The 26,909-nt window shown below is 55.1% G+C and overlaps 1 protein-coding gene across 5 annotated transcripts in view; it reads right to left on the minus strand.

The window, feature by feature from the left end:
- DCHS1 (dachsous cadherin-related 1) overlaps positions 1-26,909 on the minus strand; it is a 179,427-nt gene that overhangs the window by 125,231 nt on the left and 27,287 nt on the right. Inside the window, exons 1-3 of one of the 5 annotated variants that reach the window (XM_050924376.1) lie at positions 24,324-24,556; positions 22,815-22,874; positions 17,372-19,200 (exon numbers count right to left, since the gene is read on the minus strand). In XM_050924376.1, coding sequence (XP_050780333.1) covers positions 17,372-19,123 — 1,752 coding nt within the window. In that variant the 5' untranslated portion in view covers positions 19,124-19,200; positions 22,815-22,874; positions 24,324-24,556. Of the gene's footprint in view, positions 1-17,371; positions 19,201-22,814; positions 23,319-24,323; positions 24,557-24,609; positions 24,786-25,104; positions 25,276-26,909 lie in introns of those variants that run through there. The other 4 variants (XM_050924373.1, XM_050924381.1, XM_050924379.1 and 1 more) reach the window with 4 other exon arrangements.

Below are 26,909 nucleotides of genomic sequence, written 5' to 3' on the forward strand. Positions count from 1 at the left end.
TTCGGAGACTGTGGGACTGTGGGATAAATGGAGTCCTCAGTCCCCCCTCCTTTCCTCCATGAGCATCCATTTGATTCTTTGGCTTTCTGTTACGCTTGTCACACAGCACTGTGGTGTGGACTCTGTATCATAGCCTGGAGATTTTTTTCAAATGCTTTGGCATTTTGTCTCCTGTAACGGAGCTCTGATAGAACAGATTTGTCTCCCCATACAGCGATCAGATCCAGTGTCTCCTGTACGATCCATGCTGGAGCTCTTTTTGGATTTGGGACTGCATGGCCACCCGTGCTGATCAGAGCTCCACGCTGAGCAAACAGGAAATGAAATTCAAAAGTTCTCGGGGCTTTTCCTGTCTACCTGGCCAGTGCATCCGAGTTCAGATTGCTTTCCAGAGTGGTCACAGTGGTGCACTGTGGGATACCACCCAGAGGCCAATACCGTCGATTTGCGGCCACACTAATCCTAATCCGATATGGTAATACCGATTACAGCGCTACTCCTCTCATCGGGGAGGAGTACAGAAACCGGTTTAAAGAGCCCTTTATATCGATATAAAGGGCCTCGTTGTGTGGACGGGTGCAGCGTTAAATCGGTTTAACGCTGCTAAAATCGGTATAAACGCGTAGTGTAGACCAGGCCTAAGAGAGCAGTACGACTGCTCAGAGCTCCAGTTTGAAACTGCAGAAAAACCTGAGCATCTCTGGATTAAGTTTACAAATGTGAGCAAAAAGGATGATGTCGTGGTGGGAGTCTGCTATAGACCACCAGACCAGGGAGATGAGGTGGATGAGGCTTTCTTCTGGTAACTGGCAGAAGTTACTAGATCGCAGGCCCTGGTTCTCATGGGAGACTTCAATCACCCTGATAGCTGCTGGGAGAGCAATACAGCAGTGCACAGACAATCCAGGAAGTTTTTGGAAAGTGTAGGGGACAATTTCCTAGTGCAAGTGCTGGAGGAACCAACGAGGGGCAGCGCTCTTCTTGACCTGCTGCTCACAAACAGAGAAGAGTTAGTAGGGGAAGCAAAAGTGGATGGGAACCTGGGAGGCAGTGACCATGAGATGGTCGAGTTCAGGATCCTGACACAAGGAAAAAAGGAGAGCAGCTGAATACGGACCCTGAACTTCAGAAAAGCAGACTCTGACTCCCTCAGGGAACTGATGGGCAGGATCCCCTGGGAAAATAACATGAGGGGGAAAGGAGTCCAGGAGAGCTGGCTGTATTTTAAAGAATCCTTATTGAGGTTGCAGGAAAAAAACATCCCGATGTGTAGAAAGAATAGTAAATATGTCAGGTGACCAGCTTGGCTTAACAGTGAAATCCTTGCTGATCTTAAACACAAAAAAGAAGCTTACAAGAAGTGGAAGATTGGACAAATGACCAGGGAGGAGTATAAAAATATTGCTCAGGAATGCAAGAGTGAAATCAGGAAGCCCAAATCACACTTGGAGTTGCAGCTAGCAAGAGATGTTACGAGTAACAAGAAGGGTTTCTTCGGGTATGTTAGCAACAAGAAGAAAGTCAAGGAAAGTGTGGGCCCCTCACTGAATGAGGGAGGCAACCTAGTGACAGAGGATGTGGGAAAAGCCAATGTACTCAATGATTTTTTTGCCTCTGTCTTCACAAACAAGATCAGCTCCCAGACTACTGCACTGGGCAGCACAGCATGGGGAGGAGGTGACCAGCCCTCTGTGGAGAAAGAAGTGGTTCAGGACTATTTAGAAAACCTGGATGAGCACAAGTCCCTGGGGTCGGATATGCTGCATCCGAGGGTGCTAAAGGAGTTGGCGGATGTGATTGCAGAGCCATTGGCCATTATCTTTGAAAACTCATGGCACTCGGGGGAGGTCCCGGGTGACTGGAAAAAGGCTAATGTAGTGCCCATCTTTAAAAAAGGGAGGAAGGAGGATCCAGGGAACTACAGGCCAGTCAGCCTCATCTCAGTCCCTGGAAAAATCATGGAGCAGGTCCTCAAGGAAACAATTCTGAAGCACTTAAAGGAGAGGAAAGTGACCAGGAACAGTCAGCATGGATTCACCAAGGGAAGTCATACCTGACTAACCTAATTGCCTTCTATGACGAGATAACTGGGTCTGTGGATGAGGGGAAAGCAGTGGATGTTTTATTCCTTGACTTTAGCAAAGCTTTTGATACGGTCTCCCACAGTATTCTTGCCAGCAAGTTAGAGAAGTATGGGCTGGATGAATGGACTATAAGATGGACAGAAAGCTGGCTAGATCGTCAGGCTCAACGGGTAGTGATCAACGATTCCATGTTTAGTTGGCAGCCGGTTTCAAGTGGAGTGCCCCAAAGGTCGGTCCTGGGGCAGGTTTTGTTCAATATCTTCATTAATGATCTGCAGGATGGTGTGGACTGCACTCTCAGCAGGGCCGGCGCTTCCATTTAGGCGACCTAGGCGGTCGCCTAGGGCACCAGGATTTGGGAGGGCGGCAGACTGCTCCGGTGGACCTCCCGCAGGCGTGCCTGTGGATGGTCCGCTGGTCCCGCGGCTCTGGTGGAGCATCCGCAGGAACACCTGCAGGAGGTCCACTGGAGCCGCAGTACCGGCAAGCGGGCCCTGAGCCTAGGGCGCCAAAAACCCTCGTGCCGCTCCTGACTCTCAGCAAGTTTGCAGATGACACTAAATTGGGAGAAGTGGTAGATACGCTGGAGGGTAGGGATAGGATACTGAGGGACCTAGACAAATTAGAGGATTGGACCAAAAGAAACCTGATGAGGACGGAAGAATCCCATTCACTCTTACAGACTAGGGACCGAATGGCTAGGAAGCAGTTCTGCTGAAAAGGACCTAGGGGTTACAGTGGACAAGAAGCTGGATATGAGTCAACAGTGTGCCCTTGTTGCCAAGAAGGCTAATGGCATTTTGGGCTGTATAAGTAGGAGCATTGCCAGCAGATCGAGGGACGTGATCATTCCCCTCTATTCAACATTGGTGAGGCCTCATCTGGAGTACTGTGTACAGTTTTGGGCCCCACACTACAACAAGGATGTGGAAAAATTGGAAAGAGTCCAGTGGAGGGCAACAAAAATGATTAGGGGGCTGGAGTACATGACTTATGAGGAGAGGCTGAGGGACCCGGGACTGTTTAGTCTGCAGAAGAGAAGAATGAGGGGGGGTTTGATAGCTGCTTTCAACTACCTGAGAGGGGGTTCCAAAGAGGATGGATCTAGACTGTTCTCAGTGGTAGCAGATGACCGAACAAGGAGTAATGGTCTCAAGTTGCGGTGGGGGAGGTTTAGGTTGGATATTAGGAAAAACTTTTTCACTAGGAGGGTGGTGAAGCACTGGAATGGGTTCCCTAGGGAGGTGGTGGAATCTCTTTCCTAAGAGGTTTTTAAGGTCAGGCTTGACAAAGCCCTGGCTGAGATGATTTAGTTGGGAAATGGTCCTGCTTGGAGCAGGGGATTGGACTAGATGACCTCCTGAGGTCCCTTCCAATCCTAATATTCTATGATTCTATTAAATGGCTGAGGCCTTTCCCCTCTGCAAGGGAATGGCTAAAGGAGAACAAAGAGATCAGGTGACCTCCTGACCCAGGAAAGAGACAAAGGCCAGAGGTGGGGCTGGAGAGTTTCAGTTTGGAGCTGACTGGGGACGGGAAGTGAGGGCAGACGGGGTTGTCTGGCTCGCTGGGCCCCAGAATGGACCCAGGTGAGGGGTCTCGTTCTCTGTACCTACAAGCTCTGTTTTAGATGATGTTCCTGTCATCTAATAAACCTCTGTTTTACTGACTGGCTAAGCGTCACGTCTGTCTGCGAAGTGGAGGTGCATGCAGGACCCTCCAGCTTTCCCAGGACCCCACCTGGGCGGACTTGCTGTGGGAAGCGCACAGAGGGGCATATGCTGAATGCTCCAAGGTCAGACACAGAAAGGTGAAGCCGTGTGAGCTTCTTGCCCTGAAGACAGTCTGCTTCAGGAGAGAGGCAGCTCCCCAAAGTCCTGACTGGCTTTGTGGGGAGCAGGACCAGAGCATCGCCCGGCGACTTCGTGACAACTACAGCCTGTGTTATACAGACTAGATGATCACAATGGTCTCTTCTGCCTTGGAATCTATGAATCTGAGTCACTGACAAAAATGTTAAATTGCATAGGGCCAAGAACCGATCCCTTGGGACCCTACTAGAAACACACCGCCCAGTGCTGACTCTCCATTTACACTCAGTTAACCAGCTTTTAGTCCATTTAATGTGATGTGATGAAGTGGGAATGTTCATAATGTTTTCTCTGAATATTGTGTGGGTGCCTCAGTTTCCCCAATGCATTTCTTAAGTCTCTAGGTGGTGGGATAAGGGGGTGTGATCGATGCAGAGCCCTAGGGGACCAGTGTGATGGTGTCTGCACAGAGAATGGCCGACACCCTGTCTGCTGGCAACAGATGGCCTGGGCCCCTCCCCTGCAAAGGTGCCAGCTGAATGTGCTGGAGAACAAAGGGATCAGGTGACCTCCTGACCCAGGAAAGAGACAAAGGCCAGAGGTGGGGCTGGAGAGTTTCAGTTTGGAGCTGGCTGGGGAAAGAGAGGGAGGCCCAGACCCAAGGTCTGGCCTCCCTGCTCACAAGACGGACCTGACTTAGGAGCCCGGTTTCTGTACCTACAAGTTCTGTTTTGGACTGTGTTCATGTCATCTAATAAACCTTCTGTTTTCCCGGCTGGCTGAGTCACACCTGACTGCAGAGTTAGGGTGCAGGACCCTGTGGCTTCTCCAGGACCCTGCCTGTGGGGACTTGCTGTGGGAAGCGCACGGCGTGAGAAGGGGATGCTGAATGCTCCGAGGTCAGACCCAGAGAGGTCAAAGCTGTGGAAGCTTCTTGCCCTGGAGACAGTCTGCTCACAGAGAGGAGGTATACTCCCCCAGAGTACTGGCTGGCTTCATATGGAGCAGTTCCAGAGCACTGACCCGGTGACTCCATGACATGTACCAGACAGTAGGGTGGGGGCTAAGCAGGGGAGCACGCTCTCTTGGCAGAAAGTGCTGGTGTGCAGAGCTAGAGGTAAGGTTGCCAACTCTTCAGGATTGTACTCGAGCCTCCAGGAATTAAATGTTATGTCATATCGTGAAATCTCCAGGAATACATCCAGCCAAAATTGGTAACCCTATCTAGGGTGCGCTGCATTGCAGAGAGTGGGGGTGATGGGCTGAGTAGGGGTCATTCTCCCCTCTCAGTAAGTGCAGGTCCTTATGCCGCAGTGCAGTCCTACCATCCCAAGACAAGATGTGAATCCAGGTGTTCTGGTCAAATCCAAACAGAGAGAGTTCAAGTTCCATCACGTAAATGATTTCTGCCTTCCAGTCCCAATCTGCAGAGCAGTGCGGCTGTACAATTAATCATGTCTCTCCCAGAAAGGGTGGCTCTGTGTAGATATGCAGAGCTGGTGAGGCCTTGGAGCTGAAAGTGACCTGGTCGGATCAAACTGCCTCCACTGTGGGACAGGGGAGTGACTCCTTGGCTTATTTCCACCTCTAAAGTGACTGAGTTCCCTGTCCTGGTGGGGGCAGAGTTGAAGTTGCCAGCGCCAAGTCTGTCACTGTAACACCCTTTCACCCAGACAGGCCTCTGCAATGGAGAGGTGAGCACATGAATAATGGAGCAGCCAAGAGAGGCACTGAATAGACCCTTCTGCAGAGCCCAGCATCCCACGCCTGGGACTCAGATTTCAGAGCAAAGTGCTGACACTGATCTGGCAGCATAGGTCTATCTGTGCCTGAGGCATGCATCAGGGATCCGCGGACGTTTCAGCCCTCGAACACCATGCTCTGAGGCACTGGGGTCAGCAGTGACTGTGAAGGGAGAGTGCCCTCAACTGAGCCCCCGCACTGCAACACAACCCCCTAATGCTGTGCTGGGGCACTGGGTCCAGCACTGACTGCCAGGGAAGAGCACCCCCTAGAGAGCCCCCACCATGCAGCTTGTGTGTCATTTCTGGAAGTTTCCCATCCAAGCTGTTATCCAGCCTGACCCTGCTGAAGCTGGTGTTTGAGAGTCTTTCAGCAGGAACTGTTGTGGCTGACACCGGCACAGAGCTGACTAGCAAACCAAAGGCTGGTGAGAGAGCTGCCTTCTGGGGAGAGGAAGAGGGTGAGATTCTCGCAGACCCCTAGCTCTGTGTCAGGATGGGGGGAGCAGTCCTGTCCATCTCTGCCCTGGCTGTGCAGCAGGAAGTGCAGCCGGGGGCCAGGCAAGGGGAGATGTGGCTCAGGTTTTACATCCTGTCAGGATTAGAAACAAAGAAAACCTGTACTAAATCCAGGGAAAGCACCCAGTGCAGAGCAGAGACAGGGAGGGAGAAGGTGCAGGGCACCATAGGGTCCCTATCCCCCCAAAAGCCATGAGCAGGGACAGGAAGGGGGATCCATGGGGATGGGATGGTGCCCATTTGCCCCCCAGGACTGGGAAGGTATGCATACTGTATGTGGGGTCCCTTTCTCAATGTGTCAGATGCAGTTGGGGAGCCTACTTGTTTCCAGAAACCCATTTGAAGAGCACGAGAGCCCCTAAACATCAGCGCAACACCAAGCTCCCCAAACCCCAGTGTTGGTGCCACTCCTACCCCCAAAAACCAAGGGCTAGAACTGGCACTTCCCTCCCTACAACCCCTGGTGCAAGGGGTGAATTGGGGCAGGGACTGGACATGTCAGGGAGGAGGCGTGTCACCCTGTGCCCCTCTCAGCCTGGGCTCCGCCTTTCTAGGCTGTCCTCCCTGTCACCAGCAGGCCCAGCCTGCAGGCAGGGAGCCCAGCTGGAACCCTGCCCCAGCTGAGTCTCTGCTGTGCACATGTTATGCTGTGGCTTGGCAAACATCTGGCTCTGGGCTCCCGCCCCTCCGAGTGACGGCTCTTGGTGGGAGAGGCGAGGAGGCTGGCGCCAGTGTGGTCAGCGATCCCACGCACGGCTCCTTCTGCCTGATTGCATGCCAGGCACTCTGCCCGCCCCAGCCCTGGCACAGCTGCTGACCAGCTAAATGCAGCCTGGGAGTGGCCACTGCTTCTATTTCAGGAGCGGATTGTTTCTAGCTCCTGGCTACTACAGTGGGCTGTAGTGTGCTTGAGCCTTGGGGGAGGGAGAAGGGTCAGGGATCAGCCCCAGGAGCATCCTGCGCATGTGGCTGGGGTGAGGGGTTAGGTCCCAAGGCAGCACAGAGCATGGCCATCTGCACAGCTACTAGTACTGCCACTATACAGACTCACAGCTTCCCACAACCCCAGGCAGCAGCAGGGCACACACAGGGACTTCCAACCAGAAACCCTGTCAGATCCTAGGCCCCCAGGCACAGCTAATCCAGAGCCAGCAGGCAGATGGGTCCATGGAGCATTACCCCTTTTCATAGGGAGGGGCAGGAATGGTGGGCAGCTTGGGACACCTAGGGGCTGGATCCAGGAAGACACAGCTCAGGCGATGGACAGAGACAGGAGTGCAGTACCCTGGCAGCTGAGCTGAGTCACTGCCAAGTTAGTTGCAAAGTGCCTGAAGGGCCAAGAAACTGATCGCAGGTGCAGTGGTAAGGCGCAGAGTGTCTGGCACTGCAAGCTCCATGAGGCACTGGAAAGCTCAGCACTTTCCCAGAAGAGAAGAGGGTATGGATCCTGCCCCAGGATCTCCAGACAGACAACGGGGAGAGGTGGAAACAAGTTCTTTATGGATGCCATAGAAAGGGTGGGGCTTCAGGAGGGACACAAATGTGGAATGAATGTGGAGGTGAGCGGCACCACTCAGTATGGGCCCTGAGAAGCTATGGTCTCTTATGGGCAGGCACTGGTTGGGGCCTGGTGAGTGTCTGCAAAGTGGGCCTGGCAGGTATGGAAATCCCATGAATATGGGTAATGTGGGGGAGCTGTGGAGACCACCGAGTGCGGAGCTGACATGCGTAGCTCAGGCTGGCACCACTGACAGAGCAGCAGGGAGTTGAAGAGGGAGTTGGGAAGGGACAGCAGTGGGGATGCTGTATGGGGCAGGGGCAGTGCTGTGTTATGGGGCTGGAGAGAGGAGCACAGTGATTGGGCTGGAAGTGGTGAAGAATGCATGAGGCCAGGCAATGAGGACTCAAAGAGGATGTCTAGGTTATGAGCCTGAATGATGGAGGGGGTGGGAGTGGGTAAGTGTTGCTGAGAATGACTGAGAATTGTTCAGGAGATTGGGGCTGGGCTTTTGCCATGCAAAGGTGAGGATGAAATGCCCAGGAGACATTAGCAGCAGGCCACAAAGCAGGATCTGACACATCAGAACAGAGATGGGAGTCACTGTGGGGGGATGAGTGTTGAGTTTCGTGGGACCCCCCAGCAGAAAAGAGGGGGAGGAATCACCAAGAAGGGGGACAGAGAGGTAACAGGGGAGCCAAGTGGGGGTGGTGCAGGAAGCATGAGAGGCCCTAGAGAGGAAAAGGCCATGAGAGATCTTGGCGAGAGCGCTCTGGTGAAATGAAGGGGGAGGGTCCAGCAAGGGGGAAGCAGCAACACACTCCATGGGGTTAGGGGAGTGTACAAAGGGATGGGGAGGGCAGCAGGGGTCAGAGTGGGGGAGGGGAGTATATGAGGAGGAACATAGGAGTGGGCATATCAGGGAATAGAGGAGGAAAGTATAGGAGCATGTGAGGGGGCTGTGGACTGGGGTGAGAGACGGCGGGGAGTGTGTGAGGGGAATGTTAGGGGGAGCATGGGAGAGGAGCGGTGGGTGTACATGGGGCAGGGGGCTGGGCTAGGTTGGGGGAAGGAAGTGTGTGAGGAGGAGGATAGGACAGGAGGGCAGTGGGGGTTGGGGAGAAGAGTGTCTGAGGGGAAGGGGAGTGTGTCGGGGGCTAGGGTGAGAGAATTTGGAGGGGGAAGTGTGTGATAGGGCTGGGGGTTGGACGTGGGAAGGAACCATATGGAAATGTGGGAGGGCAATGGGAGTTGAGATGGGGGAATGTATGTGGGGCGCTGTATGAGGGAGACAGGAGGAGAACATGTAAGGAGATGGGGGAGGGTAATTTATGAGGGGAGGAGAGTGTGAGGGACATGGGGAGGGGAGTGTCTGAGGGGATGGGGAGCTTGTCAAAGGGGTTGGGATGGGGAACATATGAGGGGTGGGGAGTGTCTGAGGAGGAGGGGAATGTATGAACAGGGCAGGAGGGGAGGTGTGAGAGAGAGGGGGATGGGGTGGAGGTGGCATGGAGAGGGAAGAGGAGTGTGTGAGGGGGCTAGCGATGGGGTGGGGAGCATGTGAGGGGTCTGGGGATTGGGATGGGAGGGGAGGGAGCATAGTATGGGGAGGGGAGAGGAGCGTGTGAGGGGGCTGGGGCCTCTCCGCTGCAGTGGAAAAGCTGCTGCAGCTCCAGGGGAAATGCTACTTGAATTAATCATGGCGCTGGCTGCCGTGCCAAGCCCAGGAGGAGGTTGCTGGCAAGGGGAGGAAATAACTTTCACAGGAATTTGGAACAAACGTGGCTCTTCTGGCTGTAACAGCAACACTCACCTCCCTCACAACTTTCCTCCCCCATGTACCACCACAGCCCCTTCCCCTCCTCCCATGGACCCTCCTGGCCCCCATACATCCCTCCACCTACTTCCCTTTTTCCCAGCACATATCCCTCCCACCACCTGCCTCTCCTCTAATCACCACACTCTTCTCTCCCTCTTCCACATCTCCCCATCCATTCCCAGGGATTGCCCCCACTAGGTCCCTCAGGGGGAATCTGCAGCACAGAGCTCTGAAAACAGGATCACTTCCAAATCCCTTCTCCCATGAAAAAATTTGTGCACCATTATTTTCTCCCACCTGCTGCAATTGCTCTCTCCAACTGAACAGTTTGTGTGCCATTATTATCCCCCCAAACTCACTCTCCAGGGAATAGTACGTGCACTATTATTTATTATTATTATTATTATTATTAGATGCAAAACCCAAAAAACTCATCTCCTCACGTGCCTCCCTAAGACTTTCACAGGTCATATCTGGTCCACTCTACACATCTGGTCATAGCTTATACCTGATCTTGAACCTATATCAAGACAGAGGACATCAGAACCTGGCCGCTGTCTTGGACTGACAATCACCTCATTAAGGTAGTGGCCATAGACCTTCCAGCAACAAAAAAGACCAATGATCTGTATTCAACCACAAAGAGTCATGGATTTCAACCATTTCCAAAGCTTGCTAAAGGACAACAGCACGCACTCACAACACAAGGCGTCAAGCATATAGTGAATCATTACCATTCTACATTGGCCTTAACTGCTGACAAGCTGGTTCCCAAACTGCCCCTTGCTTCCCATTTCTCACACAGATCTTCTGGGTTTTCTGACATCCTGCACTGGATGAAGAGAGAGGTGAAGCAACAGGCAGAAAACAAAGGCCATCAGCCAACAAAGGATCAAACATAAATTCCTCAAAGTCTATGCTGAGGCTGTATTACAGGCCAAGAGAACCTGTCTATCAGCCTCCATTGAAACTGCCAAATCCAGCCGCAAGGAGCAATCTAGGGTGGGAAACTGCTTCATCAATCTTTGGTGCCTAGAGTCTGCATCAGAGCTGAGCACCAAGCGCCACAAAGAACTATCACACACATTCGGGAAGCCTTCTCAAAATGCCCGGATCTGCCCTGCCTGCACCCACCAGCTAATAGCCCCCCTGCAGAATTCAGCACTATCAACCAGGAGATACTGCTGTTTCACCTGAGGTGAGAGACAACCACGGGAATGCACTAAAATGGTTTGAATCCTCCCTGGAGGGATGCACCCAAAGAGTTGTGATGGGAGACTACACCTCCACCACTAGACCTCTCCCGTGCAGGGCTCCACAAGGATCAATTGATATTTTCTCTCTTATCCTTTTCAACATCAACATGCAACCACTAAATGGTCAGACAACACGGACTGAAGCACCAGCAATATGCAGATGACACACAGCTTTACCTATCCTTCACCACATAGTACCACACCACTACCACCAACGTGACCCAGAGCTTTGATGAGATCAACTCATGAATGAAAGACAACAGGCTGAAACTGAACCCAAGCATGACAAAGGTGATACTGGTGGGAAAAGGAAAGTATTTTGAGGCATTTTCAGCCATGACGCAGTCTCCTTTGATTGAAAGTTCATATCCACAATTGGCTAATTCAGTCTGTAGTCTAGAAGTACTCTTGGATTCCTCGCAGAGCTCTCACATCGCAATGGTCATGAGTAATGTTTTCTACCATCTCTGGTTGGCTAGGAGACTCCATCCGATCCTGACAGGCAAAGACCTGGACTCAGTTATTCATGCCTTCATCACCTCTGAGCTGGACTACAATGATGTGATATACCTCAGCATGAAACCTTCAGCACTTAGGAAACTCCAGCTAGTACTGAAAGCAGCAGAATGTCTCTTCAACAACACAGGCTACGGTAAGAAATATCACACCTGTCCCCACTTGCTACATCGGCTTCTCTTAAGCATTTTGAATCAAGTTCAAGGTCTCAGTTCTTATCTTCAAAGTGCTCTATGGCCTGGGCCCAGGATACCTAAAAGACTATCTAAAGTTCTGGGATGAAGACAGGTTTCAGAATAGCAGCCATGTTAGTCTGTATCTGCAAAAAGAACAGGAGTACTTGTGGCACCTTAGAGACTACCAAATTTATTTGAGCATAAGCTTTCATGGGCTACAGCCCACTTCATCGGATGAAGACTGTAGTTGACTGTTTGTTCCTCCAGCACAATGGAACTCTCAACAATAAGAGTGAAGCTAACCTGTGCAGGAGACGGAAACTTCTCCAGGGGCAGCGTAAGACTGAGGAATGAACTCACCAGGAACTAAGAACCATCACAGATCTCACCACTTTCCCCTCCAAGTGCAGAGCATGTCTTTGATCCTACCTTCTGTAATACAAACACACAGCAACATCTATATTTATTTTTTTTTAAATAATTTAAAAAACATACCTAAACAAGACACTTCGCTGCACACACTTCTCCAGCTGGTGAGAGGATGAGAGAACAAACAACACATGACAGATGTGTAGTCATGTTGCTTAATGTACTACTGGAAGGCACTCAAATACTACGTCATGAGTGCAGTACCAAAACCTACACAGAATAGAATAGAATTGAATAGAATCCACTCCATCACTATCTTCAATGGAACAGTCCATGCACCATTATTTACCACCCCCTATCACTCTCTCCAGTGAACAGTCTCTGTACTATAGTATCTAAGGAGCTCTGGGTCTGACTGTGAGCTGCTAAGGCAGGCGTGGCTGTCGAGACACCACCATCCCATTGTGCAGCAATGCGTGTGGGTAATGCCTCCACTCGCCACTGCTCACATGTCTTCAGCCAAGAGGGAACAAACTGCAGTGGTTGAGAGTGGCAGTACAAACTGTCTGCATTGTGCCCCTCTGGGGCCTGGACAACTCCCTGAGCTTCTCAGACTCAGTTCCTCCTCAACGGGTCTCAGATACACTCCCCCAGGCTCTGCTGGGCTCAGATGCCCTTGCTGCAGTTCAGCTATTTGCCATAATCCCTTGGTCTGGTTTCATCTCTCCAGGGCTCAGATATTTAATATCATTTTTTGATGAAATCACAAGTTTGGTTGATAAATGTAACTGTACTGACACAACAGACTTAGACTTCTGCAAGGCATTTCAGTGCCATGTGATCTTCTGATCCAAATATTAATTCAGTCCACTGACAAATAGATTAAAAACTAGCAAACAGACCACAAAAAATAACGGTATGGATCTGTTCTCAGCCCAATGCTATTCAATTTCTTTTATGAATGATTTGGTAAAAAATATGAAATCACTGCTGGATAGCTTATCACTTGGCAAATTCAGCTCATTTGAACAAAACATGTTTTAATATAGCCAAATGCAAGGTGGAACATAGGTCAGTTACAGGGAGGGAGACTGTATTTTTGAAAAGCAGCGATATTAAAAATGACTCAGTGATCACGGTGAAAACCAGCTGAACTTGAGTTCCCAGCAGGATCCTTGGTTGTATGAGCAGGGGACTACCCAATAGGAATAGGGAGGTGGTGTTACCTCTGTATACAGCACTGGTGAGACCGTTATTGGAATGGTTTGGGGCCTGGAACCCCTGACGTATAGCAAGAGACTTAGGAAACTCAATCTATTTAGATTATCCAACAGAAGGTGAAGGTCAAGCTGGTGTGCTGAAACCAGTCATGTTGGCCAAAACTGTCTAGTTGTTTCCTTGTTCTCTCCTCAGTTTGTATCCACCAGTTGTCTTTTGTCCTATACTTAGATTGTGAGCTCTTTGGGGCAGGGGCTATCTTTTGGCTCTCTGTTTTCACCGGGGCTCCCTGGCATTACAACAATACAAATAATAAGATGACTCAGTCACGATCTGGAAGTATCTACATGGCAAGGAGATTCCTGAGAGAACGTGGCTCTTTATCTCACAGACAAAGGCACAATGAGATCCAATGGCTGGGAATTGTAGCTAGATAAATTCAGACTGGAAATAAGATGCAGATTTTTAAGAGTGCAGGGAATGAACCACTGCAACAACTTACCCAGGATGCGGCGGATTCTCCGTCATTCAGAGTCTGTAAATGGAGACAGGGTGTCCTTCTGAAAGAACCATTCTAGCTCAGCCAGACATTCGGGGCTGGACAGAGGAGTTACTTAGTGGGATTCTCTGTCCTGGACTCTGCAGGAGGTCCAACTGGATCATGAGGCACTAAAAACTAGGGATTTCTGCCCCCTGGGCTTTGCTCGGTTCCTCAGGCCTGGCTCCCCCTTGCTAGGGCTCAGTGCCGAGCCTAGTTGCCTGCCAGGCTCCTTTCCCATCCTCTCACGTTTCCCGGCTCAGAGGAAGCAGCAGCAGATGTGTGAGCTGTTTGCTTTGTGCTGTGGCCACGTGGGAGTTACCTGCACTCGGCCCAGACGTGCTGTTTCCAAACGAAACATGAGGACTGAGCCAAAGGCCCGAAATCCAGCCAAACTCTCAGCCACTTTGGCCTGCTTGGACAGCTCCCTCCGCTTGCATGATTCAGAACGAGAAGAGCCTCCAGCTGCAACCCCACTACACAAGGAGTGGAGGCCCTCTGCCCAGGACCTGCTCCAGCCGCTAACAGCCACAGCTGCCCTCCCTCCAGGGCAGGTGCGGAGTCTGTGGAAGTTCAGTCAGAGACAAGAGAGGCCTTCAGAGGCAATGTTCCGCCTTCCCAGGCCCTGCACCAGCGACCCAGGCTCCCCCTCCTCCTTCACTCTGAGTCAGGGACTCTCCTGCTCCCTTCCCCTTTTTCCCCCTGCTGCTCCTGACAGGCACAGAACTCTTCCAGTCCCTTCTCCCGCAATTGCATTTCCAGAACCCTACTGCCTTTCCCCTCACAACTCGTGAACCAAACAGAAAAGTGCTGAGAGAGGCCTCCTTACAGGGGCATGGGCCAGGGATCGGTGTCTGCTGTGGGCCACACCAGCCCCCATGGTTCACCGTACTTCAGCATCGCAGAGTCAGACCCACTGCTCACCCTCCACACACTCCTCACCCCCCTCCGCTCACCTTCCCCCCACCAGCTCAGAGCCACAGCTCAACCCCCTCCGCTCATCTTCCCCCGCCCTGCCTCGGAGCTACCCCTCACCCCCACTGCTCACCTTCCCCCGACCACTTCAGAGCCACCCATCACCCACCTCCGCTCACCTTCCCCCCACTGCCTCAGAGCTACCTTCCCCCCACTGCCTCCGCTCACCTTCCCCCCACTGCCTCAGAGCCACCCCTCACCCACCTCCGCTCACCTTCCTCCCACCACCTCAGAGCCACCTTCCCCCCACTGCCTCCGCTCACCTTCCCCCCACTGCCTCAGAGCCACCCATCACCCACCTCCGCTCCCCTTCCTCCCACCACCTCAGAGCCACCCCTCACCCACCTCCGCTCCCCTTCCCCCGACCGCCTCAGAGCCACCCCTCACCCACCTCCGCTCACCTTCCTCCCACCACCTCAGAGCCACCTTCCCCCCACTGCCTCCGCTCACCTTCCCCCAACCGCCTCAGAGCCACCCCTCAAAACCCACTGCTCACCTTCCCCCCCACTGTCTCAGTCACCTCTCACCCCCCTCCGCTCACCTTCCCTCCCACCGTCTCAGAGCCACTTCTCACCCCCTTCTGCTTATCTTCCCCCCCACTGCCTTAGTCACCCGTCACCCCCCACCACTCACCTTCCCCCCCCACTGCCTCAGTCACCCCAGTGCTCACCTTCCCCCCACCGCCTCAGAGCCACCCCCACCCCCTCCACTCACCTTCCCCCCACTGTCTAGAGCCACCCCTCACCCACCTCCGCTCCCCTTCCCCCGACCGCCTCAGAGCCACCCCTCACCCACCTCCGCTCACCTTCCTCCCACCACCTCAGAGCCACCTTCCCCCCACTGCCTCCGCTCATGTTCCCCCCACTGCCTCAGAGCCACCCATCACCCACCTCCGCTCACCTTCCCCCCACTGCCTCAGAGCCACCCCTCACCCACCTCCGCTCACCTTCCTCCCACCACCTCAGAGCCACCCCTCACCCACCTCCGCTCCCCTTCCCCCGACCGCCTCAGAGCCACCCCTCACCCACCTCCGCTCACCTTCCTCCCACCACCTCAGAGCCACCTTCCCCCCACTGCCTCCGCTCATGTTCCCCCCACTGCCTCAGAGCCACCCATCACCCACCTCCGCTCACCTTCCTCCCACCACCTCAGAGCCACCTTCCCCCCACTGCCTCCGCTCACCTTCCCCCCACTGCCTCAGAGCCACCCCTCACCCACCTCCGCTCCCCTTCCCCCCACTGCCTCAGAGCCACCCCTCAAAACCCACTGCTCACCTTCCCCCCCACTGTCTCAGTCACCTCTCACCCCCCTCCGCTCACCTTCCCTCCCACCGTCTCAGAGCCACTTCTCACCCCCTTCTGCTTATCTTCCCCCCCACTGCCTTAGTCACCCGTCACCCCCCACCACTCACCTTCCCCCCCCACTGCCTCAGTCACCCCAGTGCTCACCTTCCCCCCACCGCCTCAGAGCCACCCCCACCCCCTCCACTCACCTTCCCCCCACTGTCTAGAGCCACCCCTCACCCACCTCCGCTCACCTTCCCCCCACTGTCTCAGTCACCCCTCGCACCCCTTCGCTCACCTTCCCCCCTACCTCAGAGCTACCCCCACCCCTCTCTGCTCACCTTCCCCCCACTGTCTCAGTCACCCCTCGCACCTCTTCACTCACCTTCCTCCCACTGTCTCAGAGCCACCCCTCACCCGCCTCCACTCACCTTCCCCCCATTGTCTCAGTCACCCATCACCGCCTTCCACGCACCTTCCCCCCACCGCCTCAGTCACCTCCGGCCCTCAATAACTCAACTTCCCTGCAGCGCCACCTCTTACCCCTTGCTCACGTCAGACAGACACCCCCACACTGGCTTCTCATGTATTTCCCCCTCCATGGACTTGCCATGTTATGGAGAAAATCCCTTCCCTCTGCCCATCTCTGCTCCTGATCCCGAAGCAGCCCCCCTGCATCTCTCATCCCAGACTGCACCTGCAGATTTCATCCACCCTTCACCCCAGACCTCTCATTTCTCTCCCAGCTGGCTGCGGGCACACAAAGCAGCAGCGTCCCGTCCCCAGCATGCACTGTCTCAGGGGTTTGTGAGGGATTTGGACAGTTCTGAGCACTGATGCTGGCTCCTAGATTATTATTAGGGAGGATCCACTGTTCAGTGATGAGGGCAGGGGACTGAGAGTCTGGATTCCTGGGTTCCTTTCCCAGCTCTGAACAGACCAACTTTGACAGACTGAAAAAGTTCCATGTATCTCAAACACACTAATCACACACTTTCATAGAAGTCAAATCCCAGTCCAGCACCAGGGGGCCCCTGATCTCAGTCACAGGCTCTAAACCCCAGGCCCTGCTGCAACCCCACACAAGGTGTGTATGCGGGAACTCCACTCTGACCCATACACTTGCTAGTCCCTGCCCCCTTCCCCTGCCAGGTCAGCTCCTCCCACTCATCCACCCTAGGCCCTGATTCCTCTCCCATTGCCCCCCATCTTCTCTGCCCTCCACGTCCTTCCCTCTGCCCACGTATAATATCCCGCACCACTGGCCTTGATCACTTTTCCTGCCTGACCATCCGACTGCTGTGAACCCCAGGCCTCTCTCCTTGCCTGGCCACTCCTGCCTTGTACCCCAGGCCCCTCCCCCTGCCTTGTACCCCAGACCCCTCTCCCTGCCTGGCCACCTCCCACCCTCCACCCCACGCATCTCCCCATGCCTGGCCACCCTCACCCCTCCGCCTGCCTGACTACCCTCCACTCCAAGCCTCTCCTCCTGCCCGGCCACCCCTCAGCCCGGCCATCCCCACCCTGCACCCCAGGGTGTCCTCCATCTGTCCAGCTGTCCCCTCACCTGTAGGAAGCAGGTCCCAGCGGGTGTGTTCTCCTTCAGGGATACATTGTAGAAGTTGCTCCTGAATACAGGCTCATTATCATTGATGTCCTGCAGGGCCACATGCACCACCGCCGTGGAGGAGAGGACAGGTGTCCCTCTGTCCATAGCCAGCACTGTCAGCTGGGGCTGGGGGTCCTTCTCATAATCCAGGGAGGCAGCGGTGGTGATGATGCCTGTGGCTGGGTCGATGGTGAACCAGTTGGAGTGGGTGTCCTGGCTGTGTAGGATGCTGTACCGTACCTCCCCATTGGGACCTTGATCTTTGTCACGGGCTGTCACCTGCAGAACAAAGCTGCCTGGGTACACCACCTCGGGGATGCTCTGCTTGTATTCTTGCTGGTCAAAGAGTGGTGGGTTGTCATTGACATCCATCACCTGCAGCACAAAGGCCGACTCTGCCCGCAGTGGAGGGGTCCCTGAGTCAGTGGCCGTCACTCGCAGGTCATAGGAGTCTCTCTCCTCCCGATCCAGCAGCTGGTCCACACAGATCAAGTAGATGATATTGTCCTTGGTGGTGAGGGCAAATTTGCCGTCTCCCCCCTCCAGGGAGACATTGACGTTGGAGTACTCACCATAGTCGGGGTCCGAGACAGAGATGCGTGCCACATACTGGCCGGGCTGGGCACCCTCGGAGATCTGTGGTGAGCCATCCTCGCTCAGGAAGATGATGGTCATGGTGGGCTGGTTGTCATTGTAGTCACGCACGTGGATGGTGACAAAGGCTGTGGTGACCTCTGGGTGCATGGCCTTGTCCCATGCCTGCACCACCAGCTCATGCACCTTCCTCATCTCATAGTCCAGCCCCTTGTTGAGCTTGATGACACCCGTCCTGGAGTCGATGGTGAAGTACTGGTCAGGGTCACTCTGCCGACGGTTGATCTCATACACCACAGCCCCGTTGTCACCCTCATCTGCATCAGAGGCAAAGACCTGCAGGATGCTGCTGCCTGGCTTCAGGTTCTCGGAGATGAGGGTGTGGTAGCGGCTCTGGTTGAAGGCAGGTGCATTGTCATTGATGTCCTGTATGGCCACATCCAAAGTCATCTGAGTGCTGCGGGGAGGGGAGCCACCATCATAGGCCTCTAGCAGCAGGGAGTACGATGAGCAGTTCTCCCGGTCCAGGACGTTGCTGACCACCAGGTCCAAGTACAGGACCCCATTGGGGCCCCTGCGTGTCTCCAGGCGGAAGGCTTGGCCCACATTCTCCCCTTTGAGCACATAACCCTGGGTGTTCAGCAGGCCACTGTCAGCATCAAAGGCTGGGTCCAGGGGGAACCTGCTGCCAATGTGGGTGTGCTCTGGGATTTGAAAGGTGTAGTGGTGCTTGGGGAATTCTGGTGCATGGTCATTGATGTCATTTACCTGGACATTCACCTCCACTGTAATGCCCTCAGGGGTGACAGCAATGAAGCTGTAGCGGTCCCGGCTCTCTCGGTCCAGCACACGGGCTGTTTTGATGATGCCTGTGTTCTCATCTATCTCCAGGTCTGTGGTGACGCCACTGCCCTCCTGCGCGGAGATGAAGTACATGTAGGCAGTAGTGCTGGGGGGCAGTCCAGCACTGATGTCCCCGATGATGGTGCCAGTTGGCTGCTCCTCATCTATCTGTAAATCCAGGGTGCCCAGCACAGTAGAGCCCTGCCCTGGCTTCAGGCCCCCAAGTAGCAGCAGCTGCAGCAGCAGCTGAGTTGACCTTTTCAGGCACCCCATTGCCAACAACTCCCCGAGGCCCTGGGGACGGAGGTGAAGGTTGGCTCTGTCTCCTTTTCAGTGTGTGCTCCTTAATCCTGCAAGGAATGCAGATCAGAGGAGGCTGGTCAGGAGGGGAGCAGCAAGCAAAGGACAGGAAAAGCATAAGGGTGAGGGGAGCCCTGCCAGGTAACCCCAGCCTTCTTGCTCTGATTCCTTTCCCTCTAGCAGTGAGCCTATGAGACAAAGAGGTCATTGGGTAAAATTAGACCCAGAGGAGAAAAGAGTAAAACCAGGGCCACACAGAGGAGCAGAAGCATTTGCTGGTGCCTGAGGAGAAGGCCTGGGGCTCTCTCTGGGGCTGCATGTCCAGCTCCAGGCAGGCTATAGTGCTAACAAGAAATTCAGGCTTGTACTGTACACTATAACTGACCATTCCCATTGCAGCTTGTGCTCTTCCTGAGAGCCATCCCTAATGGAACCACAATTCCTGACTGCAACGGGCAAGTGGCTCTGCAACGGAGTCACAAAGACGATGGGTTCTATTTCAAGCGCTGACCCTGATCTTGAGCAGGCTTTTCTCTTGCCTGTGTCTCAACTTCCCCCTCTGTAAATGAATATAGATGGGTCAGCTCTCTGAGGCTGGGTCTGTCCTAGGCTCTGGAAGGGTTCCAGAGGGGCTGGTGCCCAGACTGCAGCTTGCCAGGGCACTAAGCAATGTCATCATTACCAGGTGTGGTCCCTTGGCTCTCACATGCCAATGACCTGGGAAGCACATGGTATCAGCCTGGGAGAGTTGTTGACAGGCCCTCTCAGGACACTCCCCTGGGGGAAAAAGGGGTTAGGTGTGAAAAATGGGGGATCCAAACCTGGTATAACTGGAAGGTGCCAGTGTGCAGCAGAGCTGGACAGAGGCTCACGCCCCAGTGGCCAATAAATCAGCAGGGCTCTACCACCCAGCAGACATCTACCATTTAGAGATTGCCCAGCTTAAAACCTGGTCCCTCTGGAGCAGAAGTGGCCCATAATTTTATTCTGACACAGATTTGGGATGCCCCTGGGTGGACACCGTGCCAGGATGGTTACAGCACAGTGGGAATGTGGCAGCCGACTATGAGCCCCACAGCTGCCCTGGCTTTCCATGCATTTTCTCCCTGTCCCACACACCCTCTGCCGCTTGCACTCCTCCTTTGTCTCCTTCTCCCTGCTTCTTGGCTCTCTGGCCCCTTCGCTCCCCCTACTGTAGCTTCAGCTCACTGCAGCAATGAGAGAGGAATGGGCAGGGGAGGCGTGGATGTGATGCTGCTAACACCTACAGCCTGAAAGCTGCCTGGCCCCCTGGGCATTGCTCACGCTCCCCAGGAGCAGGCACAACGACGTAGCAGTCAGGAAGCTCATCAAGGCGCACAAGTCCCAGTGCTGCTCTTAGCCCCCGGTAAAGCAGGGCTTAGTGGTCTGCAGGGATGGCGTCAGCATGAGCTCATACTTGGACTCTCTTGAAAGCATTTGCTGTTGGTCCCATAACCACATTCAGGAGCTGCTCATGTCAGACATGGGGTGGCAGGAATCTCCTTGAATTCAGGGATGGAGATGAGGGCTGCTGGCTTCCAGCTAGAGATAAAGCACCCTACTATAGTATGTGATTGGGGAGATGGATGTGACTGAACTGGCTGAAGCACCCCATAGCAGTATTAAGCCTGTCCAGGAGCACAGAGAGTCAGGACTCCTGGGTTCTATTCCCAGCTCCTGAAGTGGAACTGTCTTAGTACAAAGATCTTCCCTGTACGCTGCAACAATTGCTAACATGAAAAGCGATCTTAGGTGAACATTTCCTATACGTGTAGTTTCTTTAAACACAGATTAACATCTGGACACACAGAGGAGCAGCCGGTGCCCCAGGACCCCATGCTTCTCTATGGACCGTGGTTTAGTAACCACTGCTCTAGGGGCCTGGCTCCTGGGGCTCGATTGTCTCCCAACAGGATACAAGAAGTCAGTGGGACTTACTCATATCCTGGCACTGGCTTCAAGTTGGACTTATGCCACTGAGTCACTGAATGGCCTTGAAAAATCACTTCACTTCCCCTGCTAAAGCAGTGATAATGATACTTACCCAGACTGGGGGTGGTTCAGTGGGCTGTGTGTGTGGATGGGGCAACAGTTTCTGGCAGTTGAGAGAGTCTAGGCCCTTGGCCTGCAATAAGTCTCAAGTGACCCAACCTTGGCTTGCTGGGGCCATGCTGAGTCAGGCTAAGGACAATGGGAGGGAAGCATATTGGGTTTAGGCCCTTGGCTGAGGCTAGGCTGGTGGGGAGCAGGAGGTCGGTCCCATGGAAGTCAAAGGAGAGAGCCGGAGCTGGAGAGTGACAGAGGGACCAAGGCTCAATGCTGTTGTGATATAAACAGAAGTGGGTAAACTAAACTCCATATTGCCCAAAGGAGATATGGATAAACTCGTTATCCATGTGTGCCATGAACTACCCTGCTGAAAAGGCTGGGTTTGCACAGGAGAGCAAATCTCATTAGCACCAGAAGGAAGAGGCTGGGTGAATTTAGAGGGTGACTGGGGAAGGAATGAAGCTGAGGGGTATTGAGGGCAGCTGGTGTGCGTGAAGCATGTGCAGACTCGTATCTCCTGTCTCATGTTTGCCCTGGTAGGGATGGGGACTGGGGGTTTCCCCCTCCCCCCACCAGGAGGACTGGCTGCTGGATCTTCCAGCTTGTCCATGGCAGAGGATGGGAGCAGGCTGTTTAAGGCGCGGGCAGACCTGTATCCTGAGGAGCCTCACAGGCGCAGGCCGGTGGGGAAGGCTGCGGTGACCTCAGTGGATGCAGAGTCACCAAATCCCAACAGCTGCTTCCAATTAGCAGATAGCTCAGTGCAAGGGGCTGGCGCGGCTGGTCCAAGCCCTGCCTGTGTAATGTGAGCCAGGCTGCCTTGCTCGCTTGCTCACTCCCCTCCCTTCCCGAGGCACTGAGCTCCCTATAAAACCAATGGCAGACTCAGCCACTCTGCAGAAAGCCATTAGCCAGCAGCACCCCCCACCACGCCACACCAGGATTCCAGACCACAGAGCTGGGGAGGGGTGCAGAGGGAAAGAGGCAGGGGAGATGACGGGGCATTAGCAAGGTTTGTGTTCTGGACTAAAATGCACTGGGTTCCCCCAAGCAACAGCACCTCCAGCTTCACTCATGTCCTGGGGCCTCCAATACCTGGCACAGGGCTGGCATATCAGAGGTACTGGGAGATACAGGCCCAGAGGAAGGAGAAGGGGGTTATTAACGAGCAGGTGAAGGAAACAGCAGGAAAACAGAGAGCACATCTAACTGTCCATCCAGCTACAGATTTTCCTGTCTCCTGGTATGTCTAGGGGTATATCTACACTGGACCTCGAGTGTAATTTCCAGCCCGGGTAACCATATTCACACTAGCTCTGATTGAGCTAGCATGCTAAAAACTGAAGTGTAGCTGCAGCAAGACTGGCTAACCCCCTGAAGATATACACAGGATTTCAGACAGGATCCTGCTTCAGATGACTAGCCTGTCCTGCTGCTTGTGCCGTCACTGCACCACTTCTATTCTTAGCACGCTAGAATTTTGATTAGAGCTAGAGTGGGTGTGTCCACCCGAGCTGGAAATTATGTGTCCAGCTCGAGTGTAGATTTACTCAAAGTGCCATCTACCAGGAACGGTGATTTGGGCACCACTTACCCCTATTGGAAGGACTGCAAAGGGAGTGGCACAGAGGGTATGACCATGCAGTGAAGATGGCTGCAAAGGGAGAACTCTGAGTGACTACAGAGAATTCTTTTCCAGGTATCTCCTGTTGAGTCTTGCCCACCGACTAGATGATCATGATGGTCCCTCCTGGCCTTAAAGTCTAGGAGGTCCCTACATGTGTAAAAATATTATTGAGCCCTAGTCTTCAGGGCTCCCCTGTACCCACAACTTTAAACTCTTAGCTTTCAAAGCCAGACAAAGCCCATCAATGACTTGCAGTGGTTCTGCCTCCCAATCCCTACCCAGCAGGCACGCGGCTGGCACCCCAGCCCCATATACTCCAATTCCCCTTCCAATCCCTGTCCATCTCCTCCTGCTCTGCAGCATGAACCCATATCCACTGCTCCCCATTCCAACTACTACCCAGCTCCCTCATGGCCTGTACTCTGACACCCTCTCTTATACCCCTCCTTCCAGTCCCTACGTGGCTCCCCCATGGCCTGCACCCCGACCCTTCTCCACCGCTCCCCCTTCTAGCCCCTCCCCGGCTCCTCCTTGCCTGCAGCATGACCCCATCTCCCTACCATTACTGTGTATATTGCCCCCCCCCTCCCCCCCAAATCCCTTACCAGCAATCTGGGACTGCAAATGCCTTGAGCAAAGGCTGCCTCTGGAGCAGCCAGATAAACACCCACCCGCACTCCAGACCCTCTCAGATAGTGTATCACAGCCTTGTCATGCATGCAATACACTCCCAGCTGGCGCACACACACACACAATCCTCTCTCTCTCTCTCTCTCTCACACACACACACACACACAGTGTCTCTCACACATGCAGTGTTGCTCTCACACACACAATACGCTCCCAGCTGGCGCACGCACACACAATCCTGTCTCTCTCTCTCTCTCGCTCTCACACACACACACACAGAGTTGTTCTCACACATGCAATACATTCCCAGCTGGCACACGCGCACACACAATCCTCTCTCTCTCTCTCACACACTCGCTCTCTCTCTCTCTCACACACACACACACAGAGTTGCTCTCACACACGCAATATACTCCCAGCTGGCACACGCACACACAATCCTCTCTCTCTCTCTCTCTCTCTCTCTCTCTCTCTCACACACACACACACACACACACACACACGCACACACACACAGTGTTGCTCTCACACACACAATACACTCCCAGCTGGCTCATGCACACACACCGTATGTGTTTTTCTCTCTGTCTCACACACACAGTGTCTCTCTCTCACACACACAATACACTCAGTGGGCACGCGCACACACAGACACACAGTCTCTAACACACAAAAAATACACCCAGTGGGCATGCACACAGACGCGCACACACACGTCTCTCTCACACACAATACACTCAGTTGGTGCACCCACACCCACTGCACTCAGCTGGCACACACACTGTCTCGCACACACTTACAGCTTTTATACCCTCACAGCTGTTTAGTGCACAAACACACACTCACAGTCTCTCCCACACCCTCTCTGCTCACGCAGCCTGCGCAGCCAAAGCGCCCGAGTGGCCTGACACGTTCCCGGAGCGTGGCCAAAGCCAGACACGGGGACCCTCTGGAGCCGCTGCCCCTCCAGACACAGCATGTGCAACCCCCGCCCCATTCATGCACCGCCCCTTCCAGGCTCCGCACCCCATTGTCTCGCACTGCCAAGCAGAACAAAGCTCTCGGTTTCCACAGCAAGAATTTATCGGCGAGGCCATGACCGTGTAAACGGGGGCGGGGATCTTGTTCTTACCCCTCCGGAGCGGGTACCTGGGCCATGGGAAGGATGCGGAGCAGAGGCCGGGAATGGGGGAGGGGCTGCGGAGACGCGGCTGGGGTCCGCGGCAGCAGTGCGGGAGCCTGCTCCAGTCCCCCTAGGAGGAGAGCACAAAGCGGCCGTCCCCGCAGTGTCTGGGCGCAGCCCGCTGCGCGACGCCAAGCCGGGGGGCGTGTTGGGGGGAAGGCAGGGGGCGCGGGACTGGGAGCTGGAGGGGTGTGGGGATCCGGGGGGGGATCCAGGGGGTGCGGGTCGGGGAGGGCGGGGACGGGGAGCCGGGGGGGAGGCGGGGTCGGAGAGCAGGGAGGGTGCGGGGAGCCGGGTGGGAGGCGCAGGGTAGGGGGAGCCGGTGGGGGCGGGGACGGGGAGGGGCGGGGGCGCCGGGGGGTGCGGGGTCGGGGAGCCGGCGAGGGGGGGGATGCGGGGTCGGAGAACCAGGGGGTTCGGCCGGCCCCAGCGCTTAGCACTTACACCCGTCCAGCTCCGCTGCGCAGTCACAGCCCCGCGACGCGCCCCGCACAGCTCCCCTGCGGAGCCGGGCACCGACTCCCCATCGCGGCTGCCCGAGCGCCGGTGCCTGCTGCAGGGATCACTGCCTCCGTCCCCGAACTCCGCTGGCTGCTCGGGAGCCGGGGCCGCAGGGTCCACACTGGGCTGGGAGCGCAGGCTCCTGCTGCAACCCGATCCGGCTGCCCCCCTCCCCTCCCCCGCTCCCTCCTCACCGCCCCGCTCCCTCCCTTCTTTCCATCCCCCCTCCCCAAGCTGCACGATTCATCGCGCCTCCGGGAGCCAGGCCAGGGGAAAGGGAACCGCGCACAGCTGGGCTGGGGGCTGCCCGCGGGGCGGGGGGGGGGGCAGGGAGGGGCCGGGGAACAGAGATGGGATGGTGAGGGGAGGGATGGGGGCAGGGAGGGGGGAGCAGAGAAGGGATAGTGAGGGGAGGGAGGGGAGAGCAGACAGGATAGTGAGGGGAGAGGAGTGGGGAGCAGAGAAGGGACAATGAAGGGAGGAGGTAGGGAGGGGGGAACAGAGAAGGGATAGTGAGGGCGGGGGCAGGGAGGAGAGAGCAGACAGGATAGTGAGGGGAGGGGTTTGGGGAGCAGAGAAGGGACAGTGAGGGGAGGGGGCAGGGAGGGGGGAGCAGAGAAGGGATAGTGAGGGGAAGGGGTAGGGAGGGGGAACAGAGACAGGATAGTGAGGGAGTGGGGAGCAGAGATGGGATGGTTAGGGGAGGGGGCTGGGCAGAGCGGGGGGAGCAGGGGCGTCTCTAGGCATTTTGCTGCCCCAAGCACGGCAGGCAGGCTGCCTTTGGTGGCTTGCCTGCGGAGGGTCCGCTGAAGCTGCGGGACCAGCGGACCCTCTGCAGGCAAGCTGCATAAGGCAGCCTACCTGTCACCCTCGTGGCGCTGGCAGAGCGCCCCCCGCAGCTTGCCACCCCAAGCACGTGCTTGGCGTGCTGAGGCCTGGAGCCACCCCTGGGTGGGAGCAGAGAAGGGACAGTGAGGGGAGGGGGAGGAGGAAGGAAGGAGCAGAGAAGAGACTGGGAGGGGAGGTGGCAGGGAGGGGGGAGCAGAGATGGGATGGTCGGGGAGGGGGCTGGGCAGGACAGGGGGAGCAGAGAAGGGATGGGGAGGGGAGTGTGAGGGGGCAAGCAGGGAGGAGCAGAGAAGGGACTGTGAGAGGAGGGGGAAGGCTGACGAGAAGTCAGGGGAGCCGGTACAAATTACCGAGGCCTGGCTTCCCGAGCGTCATTGGCCCTGTTTAGTCGGTCTGCCCCTTGATGGGGGGCCCGAAAAAGTTTTTTCACCAGGGCCCAAACCCACTCTCGGTGGCCCTGGATGGGGCCTGCTGCATAGGGCCCAGTATAGGAGTAACTTGGATCCACTGCTCCCTGGCCACAGGATGGTCCCAAGGTGAGGTGGGTAGTAGGGATAGCAGCTGCCTGGAGTGGGCCTGGCTGGGCCAGGTGCCCTTCTCATAGGTTGTGTCTACAGTCCTGAGAGAAAGTGAGTCACAGCCAGGGACCTTGCCTGACTTTCCCAGTTCTAGAGCAGGACTGAGCTGGTTCCCCCTAAGCATCATTCTCCAGTAATCTCTAAGCCTCTCCACACCACAGTGGATAGAAGGGACCTGCCTTTTGTATTTGGACTTTTAGAAAGAAGGGTGTGGGAGGGGTAGCCCTGGCCCTCATGTCCTGCCCCCTGGCAGGGCACTGGGGGGGCTGCGCTGCCCCTCACATTCTGCTCCCTGGCAGGGCACTGTGGCCAGGTGCCACA

This window comes from Gopherus flavomarginatus, chromosome 1 (assembly GCF_025201925.1).
Source record: "Gopherus flavomarginatus isolate rGopFla2 chromosome 1, rGopFla2.mat.asm, whole genome shotgun sequence".
NCBI lineage: Eukaryota > Metazoa > Chordata > Testudines > Testudinidae > Gopherus > Gopherus flavomarginatus.